Here is a 25,431-nt window from a genome sequence, read left to right as displayed (position 1 = left end):
GAATAGATATTTTAACTTTTAATTGTGCTTTCAGTAACACTTTATTCCTAAAACTAAGTCACAGATCCTTTGTTGGCACTTTGGATATTTTGAGAAGTCCACTGATGACTCTAATTAAAAAAATGCTATCCCTATCAGAAAACACACTTATGTAAGAATAAAAGTAGTAGATACTGTTGATACAAATATTTCAGTAGTAAGAGTACCCAGCCCCTGGAGTTTATTAAATACATAAAACATTAATTTTGTAATCATGTGGCTTCCTTATATATTCAATGGTATGTTTTCAGAACTCATTCAACTACAGAACTTCCAGAGGTTGAGATGAAGCTTAAAGATCTGGATCTGCAATAGAGCAGAATAGAGTCCAGAAATAAACCCATGATGACATGGTCAATTAATCTACAACAAAGGAAGAAAGAATATACGGTGGGAAAAGACAGTCTTCAATAAATGGTGCTGGGAAAACTGAGCAGCCACATGCAGAAGAATGAATTTGGACCACGTTTTTATACCATGCACAAAAATAAACTCACAATGGATTAAAGACCTGATTATGAGTCCTGAAGCCATAAAAATCCTAGAAAAAACTATAGGTAGTAATCTCTTTGATGTTAGCCTTAACAACATTTTCTCTTCATTTTCTGTCTCTTCAGACAAAGAAAACAAAGGCAAAAATAAACTATTACTTGATTACACACAAAAAAAACTTTTGCACAGTGAAGGAAACCATCAACAAAATGAACAGGCAGACTCCTGAATATGAGAGAATATTTGCAAATGATTTATCTGATAAAGGGTTAGTTAATATACAAAATATATAAAGAACTTATACATCTTAACATAAAAAAACCCATAAGCAATCCAATTAAAAAATTGGACCTCAATAGCCAAAGACATTCAGAAGGCTAACATATGAAAAGAGACTCAACATCACTAATCATTGGGGTAATGCAAACGGAAACCACAATGAGATACCTCCTTACACCTGGCAGAATGGCTAGTATCAAAATGATAAGAAATAACAAATGCTGGTGAAGATGTGGGGTGGGGAAACCCTTATTCACTGTTGGTGGGAATGTAAATTTGTGTAGCAACTATAGAAAATTGTATGGAGGTTCCTCAAAAAATTAAAAATAGAAATAGTACATAATTCAATAATTCTACTTCTGGATATTTACCCAAAGAAAATGAAAACACTAATATGAAAGTATACATGCATTTCTGTGCTTACTGCAGCATTGTTTACAATAGCCAAGATATGGAAGCAACCTAAGTATCTATGAACAGATGAATGGATAAAGAAGATGCTGTATATATAAACAATGGGCTATTACTCGGCCATAAAAATGAATGAGATCTTGCTATTAGCAACCACATGGATGGGCTTTGAGAGTATTGTGCTAAAAGAAATAAGTCAGACAGAGAAAGACAGATACCATATGGTTTCACCTATATGTGGAATTTAAAAATAAAACAAGTGAACAAACAAAACAAAACAGAACAGACTCATCTATACAGGAAACAAACTAGTGGTTATCAGAGTGGAGAGGGGTTGGCAGTGGGTGGAGGGGATTAAGAGGTACAAACTTCCAGTTATAGTAAGAATATTTCTTCCCCAACACCAGCAATGCATTTAGGGAATAGGTTGGTCAGGACTAATTCCTGTTATAACGAGTTGATCACAGATTCATATGAATTATAAAAATATTACTATCAGTCATGTACTTACATATATATTAAAGTATAATTAATGTACTTAATACATGTATTTATGTATGCATATGTGTATATATAAATATCATATAAAGATTATGCTGTTAAAATTTCTGAAACACATATTTTGGTTTAAAATACTTTAAATTACTTATATTTCTATTTGTTTATAATAATCATCTATAATTATCTAAATTTTGAGATTAAAACAAGTATCCATGTTTTTGCCAAGTGAAAAGATCTTAAGTGTTATGGTTTATTAATATATGGCAGTTTTAATGTAATATATAATATATGAACTATAAGAAAAATACACATCAAACATAAATAATTTTCTTACTGGATCCTACCTACACTGAATATGTGATATTCTGTAATATTATTCAAGTAGGCAGATTAATGATAAATAATCTATATAAATAAAAAAATCAAGAAAACAGATGTATGGTTATGAAATAAAAGATAAAACTAGACTTTTTTTCCCATTTCTGCACATAGCTGATGACTGTATTTTACATAATTATACTATTTGTGGTGGCCATAAACTGTTTGCTCCATTAGGTCGAGCCATTTGGGGTGGGTTTCCATTGTAGGCACAAAAGATTGAACACTGGTTGTTTTATGTGGCTTTACCTGTTAGCTTCCCTCACATTGTTCAAAAGAGGTTTAACGTGACGGTGAGGGAGAGATGACAAGAATTCATAATTTGTGATGCGTGACTTGAAAACATTAATTTATTTTAAAATTCAAACTTTTATTCAGTATAATTGCTTACCGTGTATGATATTCCTATAATTTTAAGCATCTAGGTGATCCAAGTTTCATTTTGTCAGTTATATTTTTAACATTGAGATAATTGTATCAATACTCATAGACACTCAAGTGGGCTACAATAGTACTAGTTTTTAAAATTTTATATTATTTCTCTCAACTATTAGGGTTTTTTTTTCTTATCTTTATGATTTTTCATATCTTATGAGCAGGAAAGTCCTAAAATCTTAATAAGCATAACTCATATACCTTTCTTCTATATTTGTAAATTGTGGAATATAAGGTTTTTGCATTAGTATTGTTAAAGATGCAAATGAGAAGACTATAAAGTTTTTAATTTATAGAAATTTATTAATCCTAAATAAAAACCTACATATTAGTTTAGACACTTTTTTCTTACCTTCATTCTTTCAAATTGAGATAGAACTCTGAGCGCCCGGAGGAATTTAACAGAAGTTAGTGGTTTGAATTCTTCCCGAGATTTGCCTATTAAGCTAAGACAAAACACCTAAATATATTTAAGAAAAAAAAGAGTGAATAGGGTTTATTTTAACTTTAATCAAAACAATCTGCAAAATAAACTTTTCACTTATTTAAAAATGATAAACAGTCAAAGCTTCCCAAGAAATATGCAAAGATGTAAAATATATTTCAATATATCTTAACAATGACTTAAAGAAAAGTATAAGAAAATAACCTTGTGTTAAAGTTACTTTAAAAAAGATAAAGATAAAACAAAAACATTTTCTGGTAGTAGGTATATATATATTATTGAAATAAAAAAATTTGTATATTTGACATTCTTTATGATCAAGGGTTAATATTTACATCCATTTTTTGTTTGAAATTAGATTAATAATCAGTTTCATGATTATTTTCCATACAGCAATAGTATATCATGTATTCATAAAAACAAAATTTGAAATATATTTACATGTGAATTCATATATAAATATGGTTAACACAATATACAAAATAGTATTTCAGAGAAGAGGCATCAAAGAGTATATGAACATTGTTAAGTTTAAGTACAAATTATAAAAATGTATACAAAGATACCAAGGTGATTTCTTAAAGTAAACATATGCATAAAGATCATTCAGGGTTAATAAATGTTAACAGAGATTGAGCAAGGTGATAGAGTTACAACTAACTTTTATAGTACCTTCATATTTTATGTATTTTCAAGCAACATAAATGAAAAATTTGTTCTTTTTTATCCTATACTAAGAGATGGCCTTAAAGTGAGCTTTGGAGTAAACATATGATTTATGTAAGTGTCACGGGTTGTGTACACCTAAGAATAATGACTAGGAAACAGGAAGGTGGGTTGCAGATATAGTGTGATTTTTGTTGGAGGAGAAGGTTAATTTGCAATAATTTTATTTAGAAGACAGAGATTATTTATACAGTGAGAAGCTTCAGTCAATCATTGCTTATAGAATAGGAACCATTTGTTCATTCAACAAAAATTACTGAGTACCTACTATGATACATGAGTTGTTCTGAGCATTAGGGATAAGAAGAGAACCACATTGGGAAAGCATTTCTTCCCCAAAGGAGCTAATCTTTCAAAGGGGAAGACAAACAATCACAATGAATAAACAATGAATATCAATTAATATATAATATTAATAGGCGCTATAGAGATGAAGAGTGCAGAGAAAGGAAAAAGGAGCATTGTAGTAGTTGCAGTTTTAAATACGGTAGTGGGGAAAGACCCAATTTCTGCACTCTTATTTGAGTAGACATAAATGAGGTGAGCCAGCAAAAGTTCCAGGTGGAAGGAAAAATAACTGCAAAGGCACTAAGATGGAAGGAATCTCAGCATATGGGAGATCTTCAGGAAGGTCAGTGCAGGTGGAGCAGTCTATAAATTGGGATAATGGAAACGGAAAGTAATAGGAGACAAGACCGATCATGTAGAAACTTGTAGGCTTTGATGGCAGAGAATGTAGCTTTTTACTCGGAGCGACATGAGATGCTTATTGGAGAGTTTCAAGAAGAAAAGAGACCTGGACTGACTTCTGTTTTACAGCAGTAAAATGTATGTGGTTGCTATGTGGAGCTTAGAAGGAAGGTGTGTAGTGGCAGGGGCAGGGATCTGCACTGGAAATCCAACTGAGAATCTTCAGTAGCTTGGATCACAGTGCTAATGGTGAAGGTTATGGTAAGTCGTCTGTTTTGAATATATGATTTAAACATCAAGCCAACAGAATTTAAATATTTCAGGATGTCTATCCCATTAGTGGTGGGTTCATACGTGGTCATTAGAATAATCTAGGGGTGAAATGTTGAACTTTAAAATTTTTAGGTTGAGAGGAAAAGGACAAATGTTAAGTATTACAAATGAAGAAATAGGGGATTTTGGTGACTAAAAATGTACAAAGAGAGGAAAAAGGTAGATATAAGTAAAGGAAAGAGTTAAGAGAGAGTAAGAGTAAAGAAGAAAAAAATTGAATAATAGTCTTTAACATTTTTCTTTGAAATACGTACAATGACAACCATGAAGTCTAGCTTATACCAGCTATCAGTGAAATAGGCTTTAAAACCATATGCCATCCACTTTAGAAGCATTTCCAGAATGAAGATGTAAGTGAAGATCATGTCAGCATATTCTAATAAGATTTTAATAGTCTTTCTCTGATCGATATATATATCTTCAAAAGCCTGTGGGTAAAACATTTGAGGATTAGTGTACATGTAATTTTTTAAAAAATCTTTTGGCATAGAGCGGAATGAAATGTTATCTCTAGCAAACAGATCGTGAGCAAAGTCATAGGTTGTAGTTTCACGGGCTGGTTCACTTGGTTTGGATTTATTCACATAATCCATAAGTAACATTTTCTGATCCTATGTCTATAGCAGACATCAGTAATTGGTCCCAGAATTTCTTATAGAGACTGAATTTGGCACCACAGTGATCCAGAATTCCTCTCATGAATCAGTTAATCAAACTTAATATAAGAGGCAAAAACCTTTGCTCACATCTAACTGGTTCTTATCTCTAATTCCATGTAGCCAATTTGCAGATATGTGGCACTTACTAAGAGAGTAGAAATTCTTTTAAATATGTCTTCAGGAAAAATAAGGTAAAAACAGAGATGGAGGCAAAGCATAAGAGACTCTTAAATATGGAGAACTGAGGGTTGCTGGAGGGGAGGTGGGGAGAATGGGCTAAATGGGTGATGGGCATTAAGGAGGGCACTTGCTGGGATGAGCACTGGTGTTATATGTAAGTGATGAGTCACTGGGTTCTACTCTTGAAACCAGTACTACACTGTATGCTAATTAACTTGAATGTAAATAAATATATTTTCTTAAAAATTATAAAATTGCTGGGCGCCTGGGTGGCGCAGTCGGTTAAGCGTCCGACTTCAGCCAGGTCACGATCTCGCGGTCTGTGAGTTCGAGCCCCGCGTCAGGCTCTGGGCTGATGGCTCGGAGCCTGGAGCCTGTTTCCGCTTCTGTGTCTCCCTCTCTCTCTGCCCCTCCCCCGTTCATGCTCTGTCTCTCTCTGTCCCAAAAAAATAAATAAAAAACGTTGAAAAAAAAAAATTAAAAAAAAAAAAAAAATTATAAAATTGCTATAGAACATAAAAACACGCCAAATAATGTAAAGATATGCCATTTTGCCTAGATGGAAGACTCAATATTATAAAAATATTATGTCTGTATAAATTAATGTGTAATTTCAGTGTGGCCCCAATAAAACATCTAATAGATTTTTTTTTAAATAATGAAAAAGATAAACGTGTCTTCAGATATCCATACTGCTGTTACAAGAAAAAGTCACACAGCTTGCTCTGCTGCAGAAATAATCAGGTAAACCAGTGGAAACACATGAATATGAAATAAAACTATAATCATTTCTCCAAAGCTTCTCAGATTAATAGGTCAACCTTTACTTTACTGTAGAGGATACAAAGTCTGATAATGTCACTGAAAGCAATTTCATAGTGTTTTTATCTCAGCACTGAAAAAAGGCAATAAAGTACCAACAAAGTCAGGAAGGCTTGTATTAAAGTGCATTCAAGGTCAAAAAGTAAACAAAGATCGGGGCACCTGAGTCGTTCAGTCAGTTAAGCATCAGACTTCACCTCATGTCATGATCTTACGGTTTGTGAGAAAATGTTACTTTTATTTAACATTAGATTTATAAGAATCACACCATTATTAACATAGGATTACTTTAATCCTTGTTTACTTTTTTAATGTTTATTTATTTTTCAGAGAGAGAGAGAGAACAGAATGGGAAAGGGGGAGGGGCAGAAAGAGAGGGAAACACAGAATCTGAAGCAGATTCTAGCCTCCGAGCTGTCAATACAGAGCCTGACACAGGGCTCGAAGTCATGAACTGTGAGATCATGGCCTGAGTGGAAGTCGGGCACTTAACCGACTGAGCCACCCAGGTGAAAATTCTTTAGGTTAGACACTTATAATTTCTACGTTTGTGGTAAATGTGTGGTAAATGTCTATATAAAATTTACTTTAAAAATTGTATGCAGTACAAAGTCTGGTTCCCAGCCATGAATCCATACTTTTTGCTCTGTGTATCTCACAATTAACTATTTCTTGTGTATCCTTCTCTAATTCCTCTTTAATCAGACACTGGAAAATAATATAATATACATTCTATTTTTCTTTATTTCCTAAGTAAAATGTAATATGCCTCATTCAATATCAAATAAATAAAACAATTTCAAAATTTATGAATGACAGTGGGAAACATGAATATTAATAGATACCTAATAGATACACTTTATTCTAGATCTTTCTCTTTTTTTGCACATTGCTATAACTTGCAATATTAGCATGCATACAACTTTTGAATTTTCAAAATAGCTGCACAGTGTCCCATTGGATGTTTATATCAGAGCATATTTAAACAGTTACCTATTGTAGACTATTTTTACTTTTTAATCTTTTTCTATACAAAGAATTCTTCACTGAAGAGCCTTGTAAATGCATTTCATACTTGCTCAGATATTTGTAGGATAATTTCCTATAATTAAGGTTGTTGTGTCAATGGGTAAATATATTTTTGGTTCAGGGCACCTGGGTGGCTCAGTCAATTAAGAGTCCGACTTCAGCTCAGGTCATGATCTCACGGCCTGTGAGTTCAAGTTCCGCATCAGGCTCTCTGCTCTCAGTGCAGAGCCTGCTTCAGATCCTCTCCCCCCGCCCCTCTCTTGCCCCTCCCAGCTCATTTACTCTCTTTCTCTCAAAATGCTTCATAAATGCAGGATGTCTGGGTGGCTTAGTTGGTTAAGTGTCCGATTTTGGCTCAGGTCATGATCTCACAGTTCGTGGTCTCTAGCCTGAGTCGGGCTCTGGGCTGACCGCTCAGAGCCTGGAGCCTGCTTCAGATTCTGTGTCTCCTTCTCTCTTTTCCCCTCCCCCATTCGTGCTCTGTTTCTCTCACTCTCAAAAATGAATAAATATTAAAATATATGTATTTTTGGTTCAAAGGTTATTAAAAGTATATAGTACTTCTCTTTCCTGATTGAATAGGCACCAAAGTACTAGCACAGCACAGAAGTATGTATGTGCATATTCTTAAACTTTGTCTCATACATGAAACTTTATTAAAATAAGAATTAGGTATCTCACATTCACGTTTCCCACTGTCATTCTTATATTTCAAACTTGTTTGATTTATTTAATACTGAATGAGGCATATACAGATTTTAAGAAACTGTAATGTATGTTTCCCAAAAGTAAAATCGCAGAATATGAACTTTACTGCTATAATAAGTATCTGGGGAAAACTAATTTGGCATGGTGGCTTCAAGTAACAGACTTCAGATACATTTTTCCCCATAAAAGTCTCATGTACTTACCAGAGCACCTGTGCTGAGCAGAGTGACAAGGCCAATGAAACACTTAAAACAACCATTTTCCACTATCTTGTGGCAGGTTTTCCTTATGTTCTGCCAAATTCTTCCTTTCTTGGACTCACCACTAATTTGGCCAGGTGAAGATCTTCGTCTATAACCTGTCAAGAATGAAACTGCTAAGAAGAAAAATCTTGAAAATTCATGAAAAAGTAGACATCCTGAACTTTCCACCATAGTCCTTGGTGATTACTTATGGAATCTAACACATGTGCTCTCTGACTTACGAATATTTGATTTTCACCCCTGATGCTGTGACCATTGCAGTCATTGAGGGGAAACAAAAAAAGTTAACGTGGGAGAACACTAGAGGAAGAAATTGTGAAAGGCAGAGATGACTTAGAACATCCCCTAGCCTGGTGGAACAGAGTCTGAGAATAGAATTTATCCCCATCCTTCAAATCGCTCCTCTCCCCCACATACAATATCTTCTAAATATCACATTTTGGTATAAAGCCTGAAGATTCACATGGTATAATAAGCATTCTCATTTAAGTACATAGGTATTCAGGAACTGATAAGAAGTATAATATTAGTTACGTCAGTTAAATTGATGTCAGGTCTCAGGTGGTAGGAGAATGGTGATTTTGATTTAGACTTACTGAAGAAGCCCCCTGGATTACAGAGTGCTTTGTGGGTAGGGGGCATATGCATGGATTGGACTCTACATTCCTGTCAAGAGAGTTAGCATAAAGAAATCCCAAGATAGAGAAGACTCTGCTTAACAGGGGAGAACATGAAGAAATAGAGGTGGGTGGAATTTAAAGTCAACACATTTCATTTTAGAATTTTACCTACTGTCAATTCAAACATCTTTGGTCAAAAAATATAGGAAATTTTTCCTCCTTTGCCTTGAATGATACAAGTTCTAGAAGTTGAGTTACTGAGAGCAGGTTCTTATTTTGAATACAGGAATTTGAGCATTTAGCAGTTACCATGTTGATGGCTTCCAGTGATTTCAAATGCAGAGAACTTGTAAGTATTCGTCAATCTTTCTAGGAAATTAATTTGAATTACAAGTCATCAACAAATGTATGTTACATATCTAGTGAGTCAATCAGCTGACTGAAGCCTTATACATTTCTTAAGATTCATGTGGAATATAAAAATAAATCACCATTGCATGATATGTTTTCCTATGAAAGATATAGGATGTTTTCATGTGAGTATTTTGAATATTGACTTTACTCCAAGAGACATAAAAATATACACACACACGCACACATGCACACATCCATGCATGGACACACATGCACACAACCATGCATGGACACACATGCATCTACACTAATTTAATCTTTTTACCAATCCTGTGAGGTAAGTTTCATTATTATCCTCATTTTACATATTAAGAAATGAGCCTGAAAGAGGGTAAGTAAAGGTAGTAAATGGTCACGTGACCTGGGATTTGAACTCAGGCCTGTATGATTCCAGACCCAGTGCTCTTAACTACTGCATTAAACTTCTAGGAAATAGACCCTGCCCCTCTTTTCCAAATGTTGACTTTTCTATTGACTTTCCCTATAAGTTTCTATGAGGATTCCTTTGGGCACATGTGCATGTGCTTGTATACACATATTTGTATGTGTGTGTTCCTTAGTTAATAAACTCTCTAAAATTAAAATATATCTAATGGTATTAGTTATGTTAAGAGAAATTTAGTCTATTTTCAATATAATTATCAAAGGAAGTTATTTTTCTCTTACCATTTTTAAGCTGCTTTGGCTTTTCATGTTCACAGACGGTTTCTTCTTCGGAGATAGCAATATCCACTGTGCTGCATTCAGACGAGCTAGATTGCTTTACCTTCTGAAAAGTAAAGTCCCACCAAAAAAGCTGTGATTCAACTTTCTCACTGTGGTTCAGGCTTGTTTTATTTTCAGAAATAAGAAAAACTGTATACAAAAAGAACTTTATCAGGTTTAAAATACTGTTTAAGCTAATTTCATGGTTTTCATTAAAAGGATACATGTCTCCGTGAGTTGAAGTTTTAAACATTTAATTAAAAATTCATTTAAGCTAAAATAACTTTTAGATTAAAATTAACATTTAGTTCATAACACTATTCTCCTAAAAGGTGTATAGGTTATCTCCAGTATCCAAAAGGGTTTGAGTTCCAAAGCCCTCTTGAAGTTGTTCACGAGATTCCATATAAGCCATTTCAGCTAGATGAGCAGCATCAGAAGTAATTACTCCTTGATGCTAAAGATGGGTAGACAAGAGTGCATTTAGTTGGTATTGTAAAATCGAGTCCAGACATTCTTGTGTATGCCATCATAGGATGGGAATGATGTGAGGTTATCTTAAAGTGAAATGAAGAAATGGCACAAGGTATAAGAGTCAGGAATAGACCTGGCAAAGCGGTACCAGCCCTATGCAGACAAGCTATTTGCAAGGATTGACATTGCTTCTCACTCTGCCTTGACTGAAGGTCAAGACTGGATACGATAAGGTAGCCATGGCTTTTTATAAGTGGTAATGACGCATGTGTGACATGCATGGCTTTTATTGGAAATGATTTTCTCATAATGCTTTATTTTACTTTATTTCAAAATAAATATGCAACACATCATCCTTTAAAATGACCACTATTCTAAGTTAATAGTATACACAATTGTTTTCTAATTAAAAAAATACGATAAATGTATTAAAACATTTGGGAAAAAAACAGTCTTATTTCTTAAAAAATAAGGAAATGTCTAAGTAAAGTATATCAAAAAGAAAACTGTAAATATTTTGTCCTACCTCCTGGTCTTATGCACAATAAGTGTCAACAAAATATCATTAGGAAGCCTTATTTGCTTTAGATCTTACATAGTCAGTTGTCAGTAAGACATTTGGTGCTCAACTAAAAATATATATCCATCAGGATATTACTCTTAAACACATCACTTTTATTATTTCAGTTCTCATATTTTCATTATTTCTGATGAAATAAAGGCTATAGCAATATGAGAGTAAATAACAAATAATATATAATTCTTAGGCATTCAATAATTGAAAATTATATACCTTATATTTATATGTTATTTTAGAATTTTTACATAAACTATTTGATGTGATTTTTCCAAACCTCTTTTAATATGTATTATTCTAATTTTATAAATAAATCAATTGGGATTCAAAAGTATAAATAATTTTATTAGAAGATGACTTAATGGCATGAGAAAGTGACCCTGATACATTGCTACATTATGAAAAAAGTTATAAAACTTGATATAAAGTTTGACATTATTTTTCTAAAATTTATATAGTTATGTTGTAACTAAACAATGGCTGAAAGTTTAAATACAAAAGAAAGAAAAGAATGTATCTCAGAATTATCAGATCCCATGTGATTTTTATATTTTATTCTTTGGCTTTTGGTAGATCAGCATCTTAAAGTACTCATGAGTTGCATAATCTGGAAAGTGTCTAAAATATGTAACAAATGTACAGATAAGTGAACAAATCTATGAGTAGCTAATCAATCAGTAGGACCAAGTAATTAGGCGGCATACATTACAACTTCTGAAGCCTCAACATTTACAATCATATTTAGTGTCATCTTTCCTATACATTTTCATATCCCAGACTTTCTAATTAGATTGGCAAGAAGTTTTCCTGGAGCATTTCAACACAATGTGCTGTGATAAATAGCACTTTTACCCAGAAATAGATGGTAGTCAAAGTTATAAGTGAAGATATACAAGTGTAGCTGGAGAACAGTTTTCCCTGTTTTCTAGAAATGGTATTAATTAAAGGAAAACGAACCTCAAAATATTGGGAATGCTAAGGAGTGAAAATGTTTTTTTAACACAAAGAAAAAGGCCTTCAGTAGGAGCCGGAAGGATTTTGAATAATTACAATTCAACTTCTATTAGGCCAATTTGAGAAGTTACTGCAGAGCAGTTGCCAAGCTGGAAGAGGTCTGGGAGACAAGATGATGCCAGAGTCGTTTCTGGGGATCTGGAAAGAGACATTCTCTGCCCCTCCCCAGTGCCTGTGAGTGATCTGAGATGATTCCCTACTGAGGTACAACGCAAGAAGCCTGCAGAACAGATGTGATCTCTGTAGATGTAGCTTTCTATTAAATCATACCTCCTACCAAGACATGGTGCTTGCAAATGAAGACAATAATAATGTTTCCAGTAGGGTGTACATTTTAGAAGCTAAGTTAACAGCAATATCTACCCTTCTTTAAATGTGTTGGGTTATGTTGTTGTTTTTGCTGTTGCTTTTTTGTTTTGTTTTCTTTGTCCATGAGTTGATAAAGCTACACACTTTTCACAATTCAAACTGGTGGGTTTTCATTATTCTTTTAGTCCAACTTAATTATATACGTTATAGTATATGCTGCACAAATAAAGTGATGAGAATCCTAGAATTTTAGCCAATAAGAAAGTATTTTAGCCATCCTGTAGTCCAATTTAACATTTTAAAGATGATAACACCCAGGAGAGTTTAATGATTTCTCTAATAATACACATCAATTTTCAAAACTTAAGTTTCTTTGGTATGTTTTCATCACCCCACACTGCCTGCTTATAAATTTATAGACTTTTAAAATTATATTTTCTGATGTTTACTAAGTGTTTACTATAGACTGGGCACTGTTCTGTGCACCTTTGAGCTATTTTTCTTAGTCCTATCCTCCCTAAGAAATAGATACAATTTTATCTGCATTTATAGAAAAGGAAACTGAAGCTTACAATGGTTAATTAACTTCATCAGAAGCATAAAAGCAGGAGCAAGGAGTGTAGAGCTAGGATCAAATGTGTACTCTAACTCTCCGCAACTTCAACACCCACTCACTTTCTTACCAAAATGCCATAAATCAACAGTAAGTAATCAGGATATTAAAACATCTTACCTCTTTGCTGCTCCCATCACCTGACTTGCTCTGAATCTCCTTATTATCCAGATTTTCTATATCAGATTCTCCTGAAGCAATTGGTACAGTTTCTGAGACACTAGGACTGGGAATAAGTGATTGACTCTCATTTTCAGTCATTGTGTTTTTCTCTGTGCCACTGCTTTTTTCCTTATCCTTGAAGAAATCTTGGGTATTGCTTAAATCAGAAAGGGTAGGGTCAGAAATATTCTCTCTAACATACACATTGTTTACATTGTCCATTGTCTCCTTTGAAATGTTTTGTTTTTTGCATGATATTTTAGGAAACATGTAGTTTATTCCTTTCTTAATCCTTGCCATTGCACGCTGGAGATTTTGTTCTTCACCATTCTCTTCAGTTGTTGGAGCCTTGTATGAACTAAAGGAGCTCACCAATGCCAGAAACAGGTAAATTATCTAAATGAGGAAACAAATGAGGTTAAGTTTATGTTACTTTTTGTTTCCTTTTAAACAATAAAAAAAAATCTTGAAAAAAAAAAAAAGCTGACCTGAGATTTGAAAACAATCCGGAACCACAATGCCATTTAGGCTATTCAGTTCTTACTCCTATACAGTGGGTCAGATGCTGTCAGATATCCAAGGTCACACAGATTGAACTTAAGTTAATTTTATTCAAAGCTTTTTTTCCTTCCCTGAGCCAGGCTTCTCTCCCAAGGTAAGTAAATGAATCGCTACTTCAGGTGGCTGACCTCACTTCAGCACTATCCCAGGAAGAGGTATAATGACATCTTCATGGGTTCTGCAAACCCACAAGGAATCTTGGGGAGAGAGTCCCAGTCCCGGTTCTGAAGCCTGTACCTAGTTTTCTTTGTGATATGCTAGTAGCAGGGTTTGGGTAGGTTAATTGATTCTCTGTGGTAATAAATTTGGTCAAATAAGAAAGAGATGAGTGATGGAGAATAATTCCTAATACTTAAGTTATTTGAACTGAAGGACAGTGTATATTTTGACCTTTACTATCACTGAGAAATATGATCAAGCTACGTTTAGTTTCCAGAGAATCATATTTTTATCTCGTTTGTAATTGTAGGGTATAGATAATATTTTTGGGTTTTAGTGTTAGGGAGTCAATACTGATCATCTCTTAAACTAATAATTTGAGCATTTTGTTTGCTTATTATTGGAAGTCTTCCCCTCTCTTCAGATACTTGAACTTTTAAAGACTTAATTTACTTTATGTTTTACACATTATTTTTAAAGGGCAAAGTTTAAATGATATGAATTATGTTTAAAAAATATAAAAGTATATAATATGAAAATAAAAAATATATAAATATATTTATATATATGTAAAGCCTTATATATATAAATATATTTATATATAAATAAAGCTTACTTACAGATAGTATGAACAGGGGCTTTATGGCCCTTATAGGAACTACACTACTAGCATTTCTATCATTCTTAAAAGACAATGAGTTCAGGATATAAGAAGGCAACACCAAATATAACTTAAGGTAGTTGGTTGTTTCTTTTCCTTCATTTAGTTATTGGCACAGTGTGAAATAAGGAACAGGTGTTAGGTAAAAATTTCATGACTACGAGCTTCATATGAGCGGGAACCAAGTTTCTCTCAAGTAGACAACTAGCACAACACTAGGCACAAAATAAGTGATTAATATTTGTTGAAAAAATTAATTATAGAATGAGTAAAAAATAGATTTTGTGCCAGGATTTGGACAAGGAAAAATTTACTAAGAGCTTACAATCTAAGATTTCTTATATCTTAAACATATCCCCCTATACACCAAATGTAGATATACATATACAGTGAAAATGTTAAAAGACTTGGGGTACCTGGGTGGCTCAGTTGGTTAAGTGTCTGACTTTGGCTCAAGTCATGATCTCACTATTCCTGAGTTCAAGCCCTGCATTAGGCTCTGTGCTCAGTCCAGGCCTGGAGCCTGCTTCAGATTCTGTGTCTCCCTCTCTCTCTGCCCCTCCCCTGCTAACACTCTGTCTTTGTCAAAAATAAATAAAGATTTAAAAACATTTGTTTTTTATTGTTAAAAGGCTGAAAATGAAGTTCAAAATTCTCTGGAATTACGGTATAAAGAAAAATTTTATATAAACTTAGTGTGACTTTGTTCTAGTCACAGTATTTTATAAAGAGATTCAAAACACATATTTCTTATTTTTGTGTTAAAAGATAAAATGTGAAATAATGTATATAAAACAAAACATTCAAATGTCTCCCCTGAAATTTGCCCTCTCATTTACCTCAATGATGTTTATCTATTGGGTGAGAATTGAAAAACTCATCAAAATAAAGTAATATGGAATAGAAAGGAAATTCAAGATTTACTTATGTAATTATTTTTCAAGTATTTTCCAAGAATTTTTCAAGTACGAATAATTATTTGATTACTAATTTAAGAAATTCAACATGTATGAAGTTTCTATTTTGATACTATTCAAATTGTATCTTAACATATTTAATTGGGGAATATGTAAACATACATGGAATGACACAGATATTTATAATCAATGTCTTATTTTTAAAAAGCAACTGAATTTTCTATTTTCTATTTCTTTTCTTTTTATGTTTCTATATCCCTCATTGTTTGGTTTACGTAACCTTAGCTAGATCCCACAGTTCACTTAGTGGCAATTACTTAAATTGCAAATGAAACATGTAGAATGTTTGCCTAACTGAAACTTCTAAATAATGTTTAATTAACACAATTTTAAAGATGTGGGAGGTACTATTTTCTAGAGCTTAAAGAAAGTAAAACAAACATTTATAAATATTTATACAGTGCTAGCTGTTTTTATTTAACTTACAATAACTCTATATGGCATATATTATTATGTTCATTCTTCTATTAAAATATTACGAGGTTTAAAGAGGCAGTGTCATATACACAAAGGCATTTAATTAGTAAATAATAAAACTGGAGTTTGAACCCATGTTTGCTTGGATCTGAACTCTATTTTTTCTATAACTCAGCATTGCATGTAACTATTTAAAAGCCATCTAAATACTTGCTTTTGTTTATGATCATGTTTTACGTTTCCACTGCAGGCTGAATCACCACTGGAATGTTTATTAGGCAAACAAGACAAAATTAAGTTTTTAAAATGGGGAGTACCTTCTTTTTATACAAATGCTGAGTTTTGGTGTGAAATTACAATGCTGTAATGTAATGAGTTGAAAGTATGGGGGGAGATCTACAGCCTTACAGATTCTCTCCTTACATTTTTTCCCCTTGTATTTAGTCTAGAGCTGTTATCATTGCACTTCACACATGATGACTGTTGAGACAAATGAAGCTTAAAAGATTCAGCAAACCAAGCAATATTATGACCAATCAATTGGAAATGGAGGTTCATGTTGTTCCATTTCATTCTGAAATCCCTCTGCCCTTTGACATCAAGTTTCTGATCAGTAGGAGTAAGAAAAATAAGAAACAAAGTGGAATTCAAAAACAAAGAAGCAGAAATGCAATTATACAATTGCCTCAGCATTTCTCCTTCTTTGCTTTTGAACTCTGTGTGTGTGTGTGTGTGTGTGTGTGTGTGTGTGTGTGCGTGTGTTGTTTATCTCAATAGCCATCAACCATAGCCTCTCCTATTCCCTTTTGGGAATAGAAACTTAATATTTCACGGGAAATCACCCTTATCTTATTATTAGTTGTATGATTTGTGTTTTGAATGATGCCAACTCCAGTTCCAAAAGAGGATTCTGAGTAGCTTATCATAATATATGTTAATATATTCCACACTCTGCACAATAAATAATAAATATATTTCACACTCTGGGCAATAGAGATTGGTTCACAAATGGACATGTGACTCAGAGCTAATGAGATAATAGGAGAGATTTGCTGTGACTTCTAGAAAAGAAACAGGAATTTCTCTTCTTTTAGACTTGATGTGATATGAACACATGAAGCTTTAGACTGCAGCAGCCATCTTGATAAAATAGAGGCTACTACCAGCAAGGGCCACATAGAAGACAGATCTGAGTTACACACAAGTCTGTCTCTAATGAGCTTTTTTTTGAATGTATGTGTCACACCACAACTGAAGTGAAATCTATCTCTGACATTTTGAGTTATGCATGCTGATATATATGTTGATTTTTGTTTTAGCCAGTTAAAATAGTGTTATATCACTGAGAGTTGAAAGTGTACTAATTAGCTGCAAAGGCCGAGACCATTGAAATATTTTTACATGTTAGACCCTGTTCTAGGCTTTGATGATATAGAGAAAAGTCATGATCCTTCCTTTGTGGAGCTTACAGTTTAATAAGGAAGGTAGACAAGTACATCAACAATTAAACAGAATGCCAGCAGTGATAAGTGGATGACAGAGGTTATGCCCAAGGTGAAACAGAAGCAGTGAGGAAGGTTATTGATAGATAAAATGGTATCTGACCAGTGATTTTTTTCAGTCTTTTGGAAAATGTATTTGATTTCTATGACTTATGAATAAAGCAAATACTGAGTCCTTTTTTTTTCCTTGTAAGAACAATTTTCTTTTATAATCCATTCCCTTTGCTTAGAAGAAGTAAAAGCTACTTACTCAATTCATGTAACACCACTTCAATTACTGGGAATTTAAAAGTGATAGCTATCCCTCTTCACTAATGCACCATAGTTTTATAGGTCAGCAATTTTCAAACTTTACTGCATAATTTAATCAAACGAAAAATTGTAAAAGATCCTGATGACTGGGCTATGTCCACATACCAATAAAATTGGTATCTCTGGTAATGTATCCAAGACATTACTATATTTTTATTAGTTCCCCAGGTAATTCCAATGTGCAACCTAGTTTGACAACCAGTGTTACATTTAAGTGCTTCTTAAAATTTAATGTGCATACAAATCACCTGGGGATATTGTTAAACTGTAGATTCCCACAGGTCTGAGATGGGATCCAACTATCTCCCACATGATGCCAATGCTACTTGAGTAGCAAGGCTATAAACCAGTGCTCTCCAACAGAAATATGATGCATGTCATATGCAACTTTCTAGTGGCCACATCAAAAGCACAAACAAAAACAGAAACTAATTTTACTAACATTTTATTTAACTAAATATATCAAAAATATTATCATTTTAAAATACATTCAGTATAAAAATTATTAATAAAATAACTTACGTTATTTTAGGGGGGTGAGACTTCAAAGCCAGTAGGTATTTTACCCTTGTAGCACATCTCTAATTGGGCCAATTGTATTGCAACTGATCAACAGCCACATGTGGCTAGAGGCTACCATATTGGACAACACAGTTATAGACCACTGGATCCCATAAATTCACATCATGAAAATACTAAACTACATTACACAAGTTTTTCAAGGAAAATTTAAAAGCATGGATTACTTACCAATAAGTTTCCAATTAAAATGACCATCATGTAAAAAGGAAGGCAACCGAATTGGCCTGCAACCTTAAGGCAATCCCATAAAGTCTCTATCCACTCTCCACAGAGAATTCGGAGCACATTCAGGAAAGAGTGGAAGAAGTCATGCATGTGCCAGTGTGGGAGTTGACAGTCTTTGTCTATGTTGCAGACACATTCTTTGTAACTCCTACCGAACAGCTTCAGGCCAACCACAGCAGAAAAGAACATGAATGTGAACAACAACAGCACCAAGCCTTTCAGGGCCACCAATGAGTTACTCAGAATCAACATCAGAATTCTAAATGTCGGCCAGTATTTTCCCAGCTTGAAAATTCTCAACTAATACAGTAATGCAAGAAACAACAAAAATAAAAAACAAACAAAAAGAAAACCCTGGTCACTATTTATTATGATGTACATTTTATCAGCATCATACACATACACATATATAGTCTTTAATGTAATATTCAGTTTTGAGCACTATTAATACTAGCCATTGTTACACAATTCTTAATATATGACACATATTCTGTATTTTTTACACTAAACCAATACATATCTCCTTCTATTGGTCTGCCAATTTCCATTCAATACTATGCTGTTATAATTACTCTAGTTTTATGTTTTAATATCTGGTAGGATAACTGTCCATTCTTTGTTTTGCTTTTCACAGTACACTGTAAATTCTCCCACATTCTGACATATATATAGATGATATTGAAAAAGTCTGTCAGGTCCCATTGAATTCCACTGAAGTTTCTCTTATGTATTTTATTTTAAAGTAACATATCAAAAACCAAACACAGCCTTCTAGGTTTAGTCTGAATAGTTCTCTTCTTTTCACTAGATTTTTTGTTTCTATTGAAATGGACAAGATTACCTTAACGGTTTTGGCCACCATATTACGGTGAGCTTAGTCATCTAAAACCCAAATATCACTGGGGCACCTGGGTGGCTCGGTAGGTTAAGCCTCCAACTTTGGCTCAGGTCATGATCTCAAGGTTCATGGGTTTGAGCCCTGCATCAGGCTCTGTGCTGACAGCTCAGAGCCTGGAGCCTGCTTCAGATTCTGTGTCTCCCTCTCTCTCTGCCTCTCTCCCATTTGTACTCTCTCTTTCTCTCAAAAATAAATAAACATTAAAAAAATTTAAACCCAAATATCATTTTTATATATGCTATACCTTCCCCAACTTTTTCCAGTACATAGTTCACTTCATGGACTCAAGAGTAGGACTTCACATTTATCTATGTAAGACTGAATCATTTATATCCAGCCCATGTTAGACTTTCAGATACTTTGATACTATCTTTTATCATATTTTTTATTTCCCAGTCTTGTTTTATCCATAAATTTGAGAGCTACATCTTTTATATGTTTCTCTTACTCATTAGAAAAGTCTATGGATGAGGACTTAAGACAGGGTTCTGAAGAATTATTTGGATAAGATCAAGTCTATTTAGTTGTTCTTTATTCCTGCTACATCTCTTCAACTTCTTACTAGAACGTGACAATATATTACTTATCAAGTACTTAACGTTTCCATACATACTCTTCTAATAACATTATTTCCTTGCCTAGTTTTCTGATTCTTACTACCACCATACATTACAGGCATACATATACCGATTCTGACTTAATTTTTGTAATAACATTCTGCTGGCTTGACTGGTCTTTTATAAAGTTTTCTACTCTACATTTAGAAATACTCACCTGATTGCAGTTCCTTAGTCATACATTGGCATTCATCTCCTGGGACTCCACATTATCCTGCTCCTCACAACTGACCAGTAACCCTGGCCCTGATTCCTAAAACTATACCTCAAATTTGCTACCAAACAGCTTACTTACTTTGATGCTTCGGTGAAATAACAGCATTGGAAACTTCTTACTCTTCCTGGGGCACTTCCTAAGCTCTTTATATATGAATCAATTCATTTATTACTACAAATGTCCCCATAGGATAGGTATTACTATTCTTCCCATGTTGTGTCTGAGGAGACTGAGAGAAATTTTCATAAAATAAAATTTAGATATTGGATTCTACTTACCACTCTGAATATTTTTAAAAAAGCCATTCCAGAAACATTGGCTAGATAAAGTTCTGCTAAACCATGGAACACAATCAGGCTATCAAAAATGTTCCAACCTACTTGAAAATACCCATATGGATGCATTGCAATTATTTTCAAAATCATTTCTGCTGTGAAAATTCCAATAAAAATCTAAACAAAAACAAAACACATGGATGAGGATATGATTCCAATAACACCATCAGAACCCACATATACAGAAACTATAAGTTTCCACTGCCACAGTCTTCACAGTTCTTCTATCAAGATCTGATTAGTATTGGAGTCTGTATTTTAAAGACAGACTCTGGGGCACCTGGGTGGCTGTGTCAGTTAAGCATCTCACTCCCGGTTTTGGCTCAGGTCATGATCTCATGGTTCACGGGAGCAAGCTCCACATTGGGCTTTGCATTGACAGCGCAGAGCCTGCTTGAGATTCTCTCTCTCTCTTTCTCTGCCCCTCCCCTGCTTGGGCTCTCTCTCTTTCCCAAATAAATAAACTTAAAAAAAAAATAAGGATAGACTCCAACATTTCACTTAACAGTCTAATGTCAAACATTGCCTACAAAATCTTCAATCATTTAATAAAAGCTATCCTGAAAGACAAAAGAGAATATTTAAAGATGAAAATATTTTTATTTTGAACAGTTTCTTTTGGGATATAGAGTACATATTAAGATATTTAACTTTTTGAACCGTAAAAGTGTCTATGCGAAAAAAAAAATAGTAAACCTCTGAAAACTGTCTCTTGAAAACTATACTAGCAGAAATAACTAAATTCCTATAGTGTTGGTACCAAGTAAATGTATAATTAAAAGTGGGTAGCAGTTTGGCCATTTATACTAGTACTAAGCAACAAACAACAACCATAAAAGAAAAGAAAATTAAACGCTACATATTTCCTTGAATGTGACTTGTTTTTAAACTCACAGAAATCTGTTTTGCTTTATGCATTGTATGGGGGGAAAAAAAGGACAAGTGACTCTCAACATTACCTTACCAAAAGAATAAGTTCCCATCTGAGGCAAAGGCAGGTAGCTAAAGCAGACAAGGCAGGTACAGTTGTAGTCAGGATTCAGAATTTAGTTGTCAGTGAGGAATCTGTATTTGTTATTGCACCTTTGTCCTGCTCCGAGCTGTGGAGCTATGGTACCAAGGGAGGATATATTTGGGATGGGAGAGGAAATAAATAATTTCCATTTAACCTGACTGCCAAGTAACTGACTAGAATCTCAAACTTAAATAGCAGAATTTTAAACCTTAGCTATAAACCTTTCAATGATAATAACACTTACAAATCAGGACTAGAGGTGGTGGGTTGTGGATGAAGGTCATACTTCATCTAGTATGCATATAATTCATTTGCAATATATTGGAGTTACAAAATAAAATAATGAGGATTATGATGACTAAAGAAAAGTTGAAACTGCAAATGAAAATAATATACAAGAGCATTACCAGGTTTCCAATGCTGAGAACACTGGTGGTTTCTTCACTCATTGGATAACATTCCAAGGCCAAAAAACACACATTTAGAATTATGCATATGGTAAGGACAAGATCAGTAAATGGGTCCATTATAATCATGTGGATAAACTCTTTCAATTTTAACCAACAGGGAGAACAATTCCAGATCAATAAAGTTTTAGCAAATCTATACAAACAGAATGGGCGTCTCTTCCTGGATTTTTTAAGTTCTGAAATAAAGAATAAAAAAGTTAAACTTTAGCAAATTGTTGTTTTAGTTCTGGCTAATAAAATATTTTGACTTTCGTATGCAAAGAGATGTTTAAAATTAGACCTTTGATTTGGAATTAGCAAATAGAAATATTTTGTACTAATATAAATCAGAGCAAAGTCAATTGCCACTATTTTGTTAATGCTTGCTGAGTTAGACAAATGAAAACGAGACACACTGTGTATTAGAAGCAAAACCTAGGAGTTTCTCTCAAGAAAAAAAACATGGAATACAGTTGAGAGTATTATGATTTATGATTTCTAGATTTATAATGCTTTATAAAATAATGCCTTTTAATATTGTCCATGATAATGAGTTACTGCTTATGTATTAAAAAAGCAGAGACAATGCAAAAAAGGATCTTAATATATTATTGTTATATAATCCAACTTCTATCTGTAGTTGTAAGTTAATACTTCCACTTTGTTTTCAATGTTAAAGAAAATTCCTTACTACTCTTTGGTGACCTGTTCCAATGTTTAAAATACCATGCTTATGGAATTGCTCACTTTAATATTCTTATGTGATTCCTTAACTTTTTCTTATCCTAAAATTCTGAAGAAATTGAAAGATTTACTTAAAGTGAATCTTATGAATATACCTTTCAGAGTAACTAAGTATTTTTTACTTTACCTTCTTCATGTCTCACAGTAGCAGTAGAATCATCCAACATATTAAAAGAAGTGATCATAGAAGTTGGTGATCTTTTCTTCATTTCTATTTGTGTGGTCTTGGTCTAAAAAGAAATTAGATGAGTCTAATGCTGGCTTCTCCCTGTTGTAGATACAAGGCTATAACTATAAGAAGGTTTATAACCTTCTTTAAAACATTGATTCTTACCTCCAGAAATCTTTTTGGGTTCCATTATTTGCTACTCTTCACACTATAGGCAGTATTAAACTGGCTTAGGATTGTTTGGATAACAAATGTGTATAACTTGCAACTCAACAAAATCATTTTATACTATAAAGTCAACTATAAAAGGAGGAAATCAGATTATATTACTTGTATTACCCATATTTGACAAACCATTAAGCATGTACTTTATAGGGTTATTGCAAAATATCTGGTTGGCAAACATGCTGAGACAGTATTTCTCTAACACCTTAAATTTTTCTTTAAGGCTATTTTAAAACTTTATAAACTCTCTTGATAAAATCAAAATTATTTGGTTTTGTGATAATGAAATAATCTTGAGTAGTAGCATGTAAAATAGTTGTTTTGGCCAGATCATACATGATGATTCCATAAAGGAATCACTTCTTTCTGTCTCTCATGTCTCTTGAGTAATGGCTTTAAGATACTCTGTTTTGCTGATGTGGTTACGCAGCGTTCAAAAGAAGCCTTGCATTGGAAATACACTCCTGGGCAGGGGCGGGGGTGGGGGTGGGGTGGGGCTGAGAGGTTCAGTCAGTAAAGCATCCAGCTTCGGTTCAGATCATGAACTCACAGCTTGTGAGTTTAAGACCTGCCCTGGGCTCTGTGCTGACAGCTCAGAGCCTGGAGACAGCTTTGAATTGTCTCCCTCTCTCTCTGCCCCTCCCCCACTTGCACTTGCTAATGCATGCGCTCTCTCTCTTTCTCTCTCTGTCTCTCTCTCAAAAATAAATAAACATTAGAATTTAAAAAAAAAAAACTGAAAAAAAGGAAATACACTCCTAGGGCTTGATGTAGATGTTACAAGTTCATAGTTATCACAAATAGAACCCCAGATGTTTCTAATGACCGTGTATAAAATTTATATTTAATTTAAACTCTAAGAAACTGACAATAGGTAGGTAATATCACACTACAGAGTTCCCAACAGTTTTTACATTTAGCAACATAAGAATGATAATATTGTATGTTTGTTAACTTGGTGAATAGGTGCGGCTAAATAGGTGAAATACATAGTAAATAAATTTGAACAGGCAAGCCCGCTCTGGCACAGAGGTAACTGGCATGGGGCTGCAGCTGTTACTAACACTGCAGGAAACAGTGTTCAAGTTCTGCTGTGGTCTATATGAATCGGCATCACAGATATCAAGGGAATCATCATATTCATCTCATTCAGTATCAGTCAAGATCCCTCTAATTTCATAAATACTAGAGTCAGAGGAGGTGAAAACCAACTCGACTTCATACTGATTCCATCAGGAAAATGACAGATTCTGCGGGTCTACAGATCCGTGTTGCCCTCACTATTTGTTTTAATTGAAAAAAGTAAGCTAGGGGCGCCTGGGTGGCGCAGTCGGTTAAGCGTCTGACTTCAGCCAGGTCACGATCTCGCGGTCCGTGAGTTTGAGCCCCGCGTCAGGCTCTGGGCTGATGGCTCGGAGCCTGGAGCCTGTTTCCGATTCTGTGTCTCCCTCTCTCTCTGCCCCTCCCCCGTTCATGCTCTGTCTCTCTCTGTCCCAAAAATAAATTAAAAAAAAAAAAAAAAAGGTGAAAAAAGTAAGCTAAAGGCCCAGAATGTGATGTTAATTTATTTACTTAAACTATACTTACTCCAGAAAGTATTTTTTGACCCACTTACAGGATTCTATAAAATATAAGTTGTAACATAGGCAATTTCAAATATTCATGAGTCAAAAAAACAGTAGAGGCATAATTGTTCTGTTATTATGGTCTAAGAGGGATCTCCCAGGTATATCTTCATAAAGATGATATTTTGTAATATAGTGAATAATACCTTCCACAGTTATTAATATAGAGGAATTGCTTCTCATAAAGATGTTTCTGATAATGACAATGTCTGATGGAATCACCCCAAGAAGTAATTCAGTAAAGATAATTATCTGTGTGGGGTGGATAGAGTGAGTACAGTAATAATGTTATTGTGATATAGTCAATGTTAAATTTTCTACTTATTTGGCTTGGACTGTGGATATATTTAAAATTTTAAAAAATTGTTTTAAGTTTATTTCTTTATTTTGGGAGAGACAGAGAGAGCACATGCAGGGGAGGGGCAAAGAAAGAGAGGGAGAGACAGAATTCCAAGTAGACTCC

General features: G+C 33.9%; 1 protein-coding gene across 4 annotated transcripts in view; it reads right to left on the bottom strand.

Moving 5' to 3' along the window:
• Positions 1-25,431, bottom strand: part of SCN7A (sodium voltage-gated channel alpha subunit 7) — an 80,137-nt gene that overhangs the window by 11,304 nt on the left and 43,402 nt on the right. For all 4 annotated transcript variants that reach the window (XM_058714995.1, XM_058715008.1, XM_058715001.1 and 1 more), the window contains exons 11-19: positions 23,077-23,179; positions 22,164-22,402; positions 20,685-20,858; positions 18,618-18,974; positions 13,237-13,674; positions 10,091-10,193; positions 8,331-8,485; positions 4,984-5,157; positions 2,888-2,995 (exon numbers count right to left, since the gene is read on the bottom strand). In XM_058714995.1, coding sequence (XP_058570978.1) covers positions 2,888-2,995; positions 4,984-5,157; positions 8,331-8,485; positions 10,091-10,193; positions 13,237-13,674; positions 18,618-18,974; positions 20,685-20,858; positions 22,164-22,402; positions 23,077-23,179 — 1,851 coding nt within the window. The remainder of the gene's footprint in view (positions 1-2,887; positions 2,996-4,983; positions 5,158-8,330; positions 8,486-10,090; positions 10,194-13,236; positions 13,675-18,617; positions 18,975-20,684; positions 20,859-22,163; positions 22,403-23,076; positions 23,180-25,431) is intronic.

This window comes from Neofelis nebulosa, chromosome 2, assembly GCF_028018385.1.
Source record: "Neofelis nebulosa isolate mNeoNeb1 chromosome 2, mNeoNeb1.pri, whole genome shotgun sequence".
NCBI classification, from domain to species: Eukaryota; Metazoa; Chordata; class Mammalia; order Carnivora; family Felidae; genus Neofelis; species Neofelis nebulosa.
Note: the sequence above shows the minus strand (reverse complement) of the source record. Positions and strands in the feature narration are given on the sequence as shown.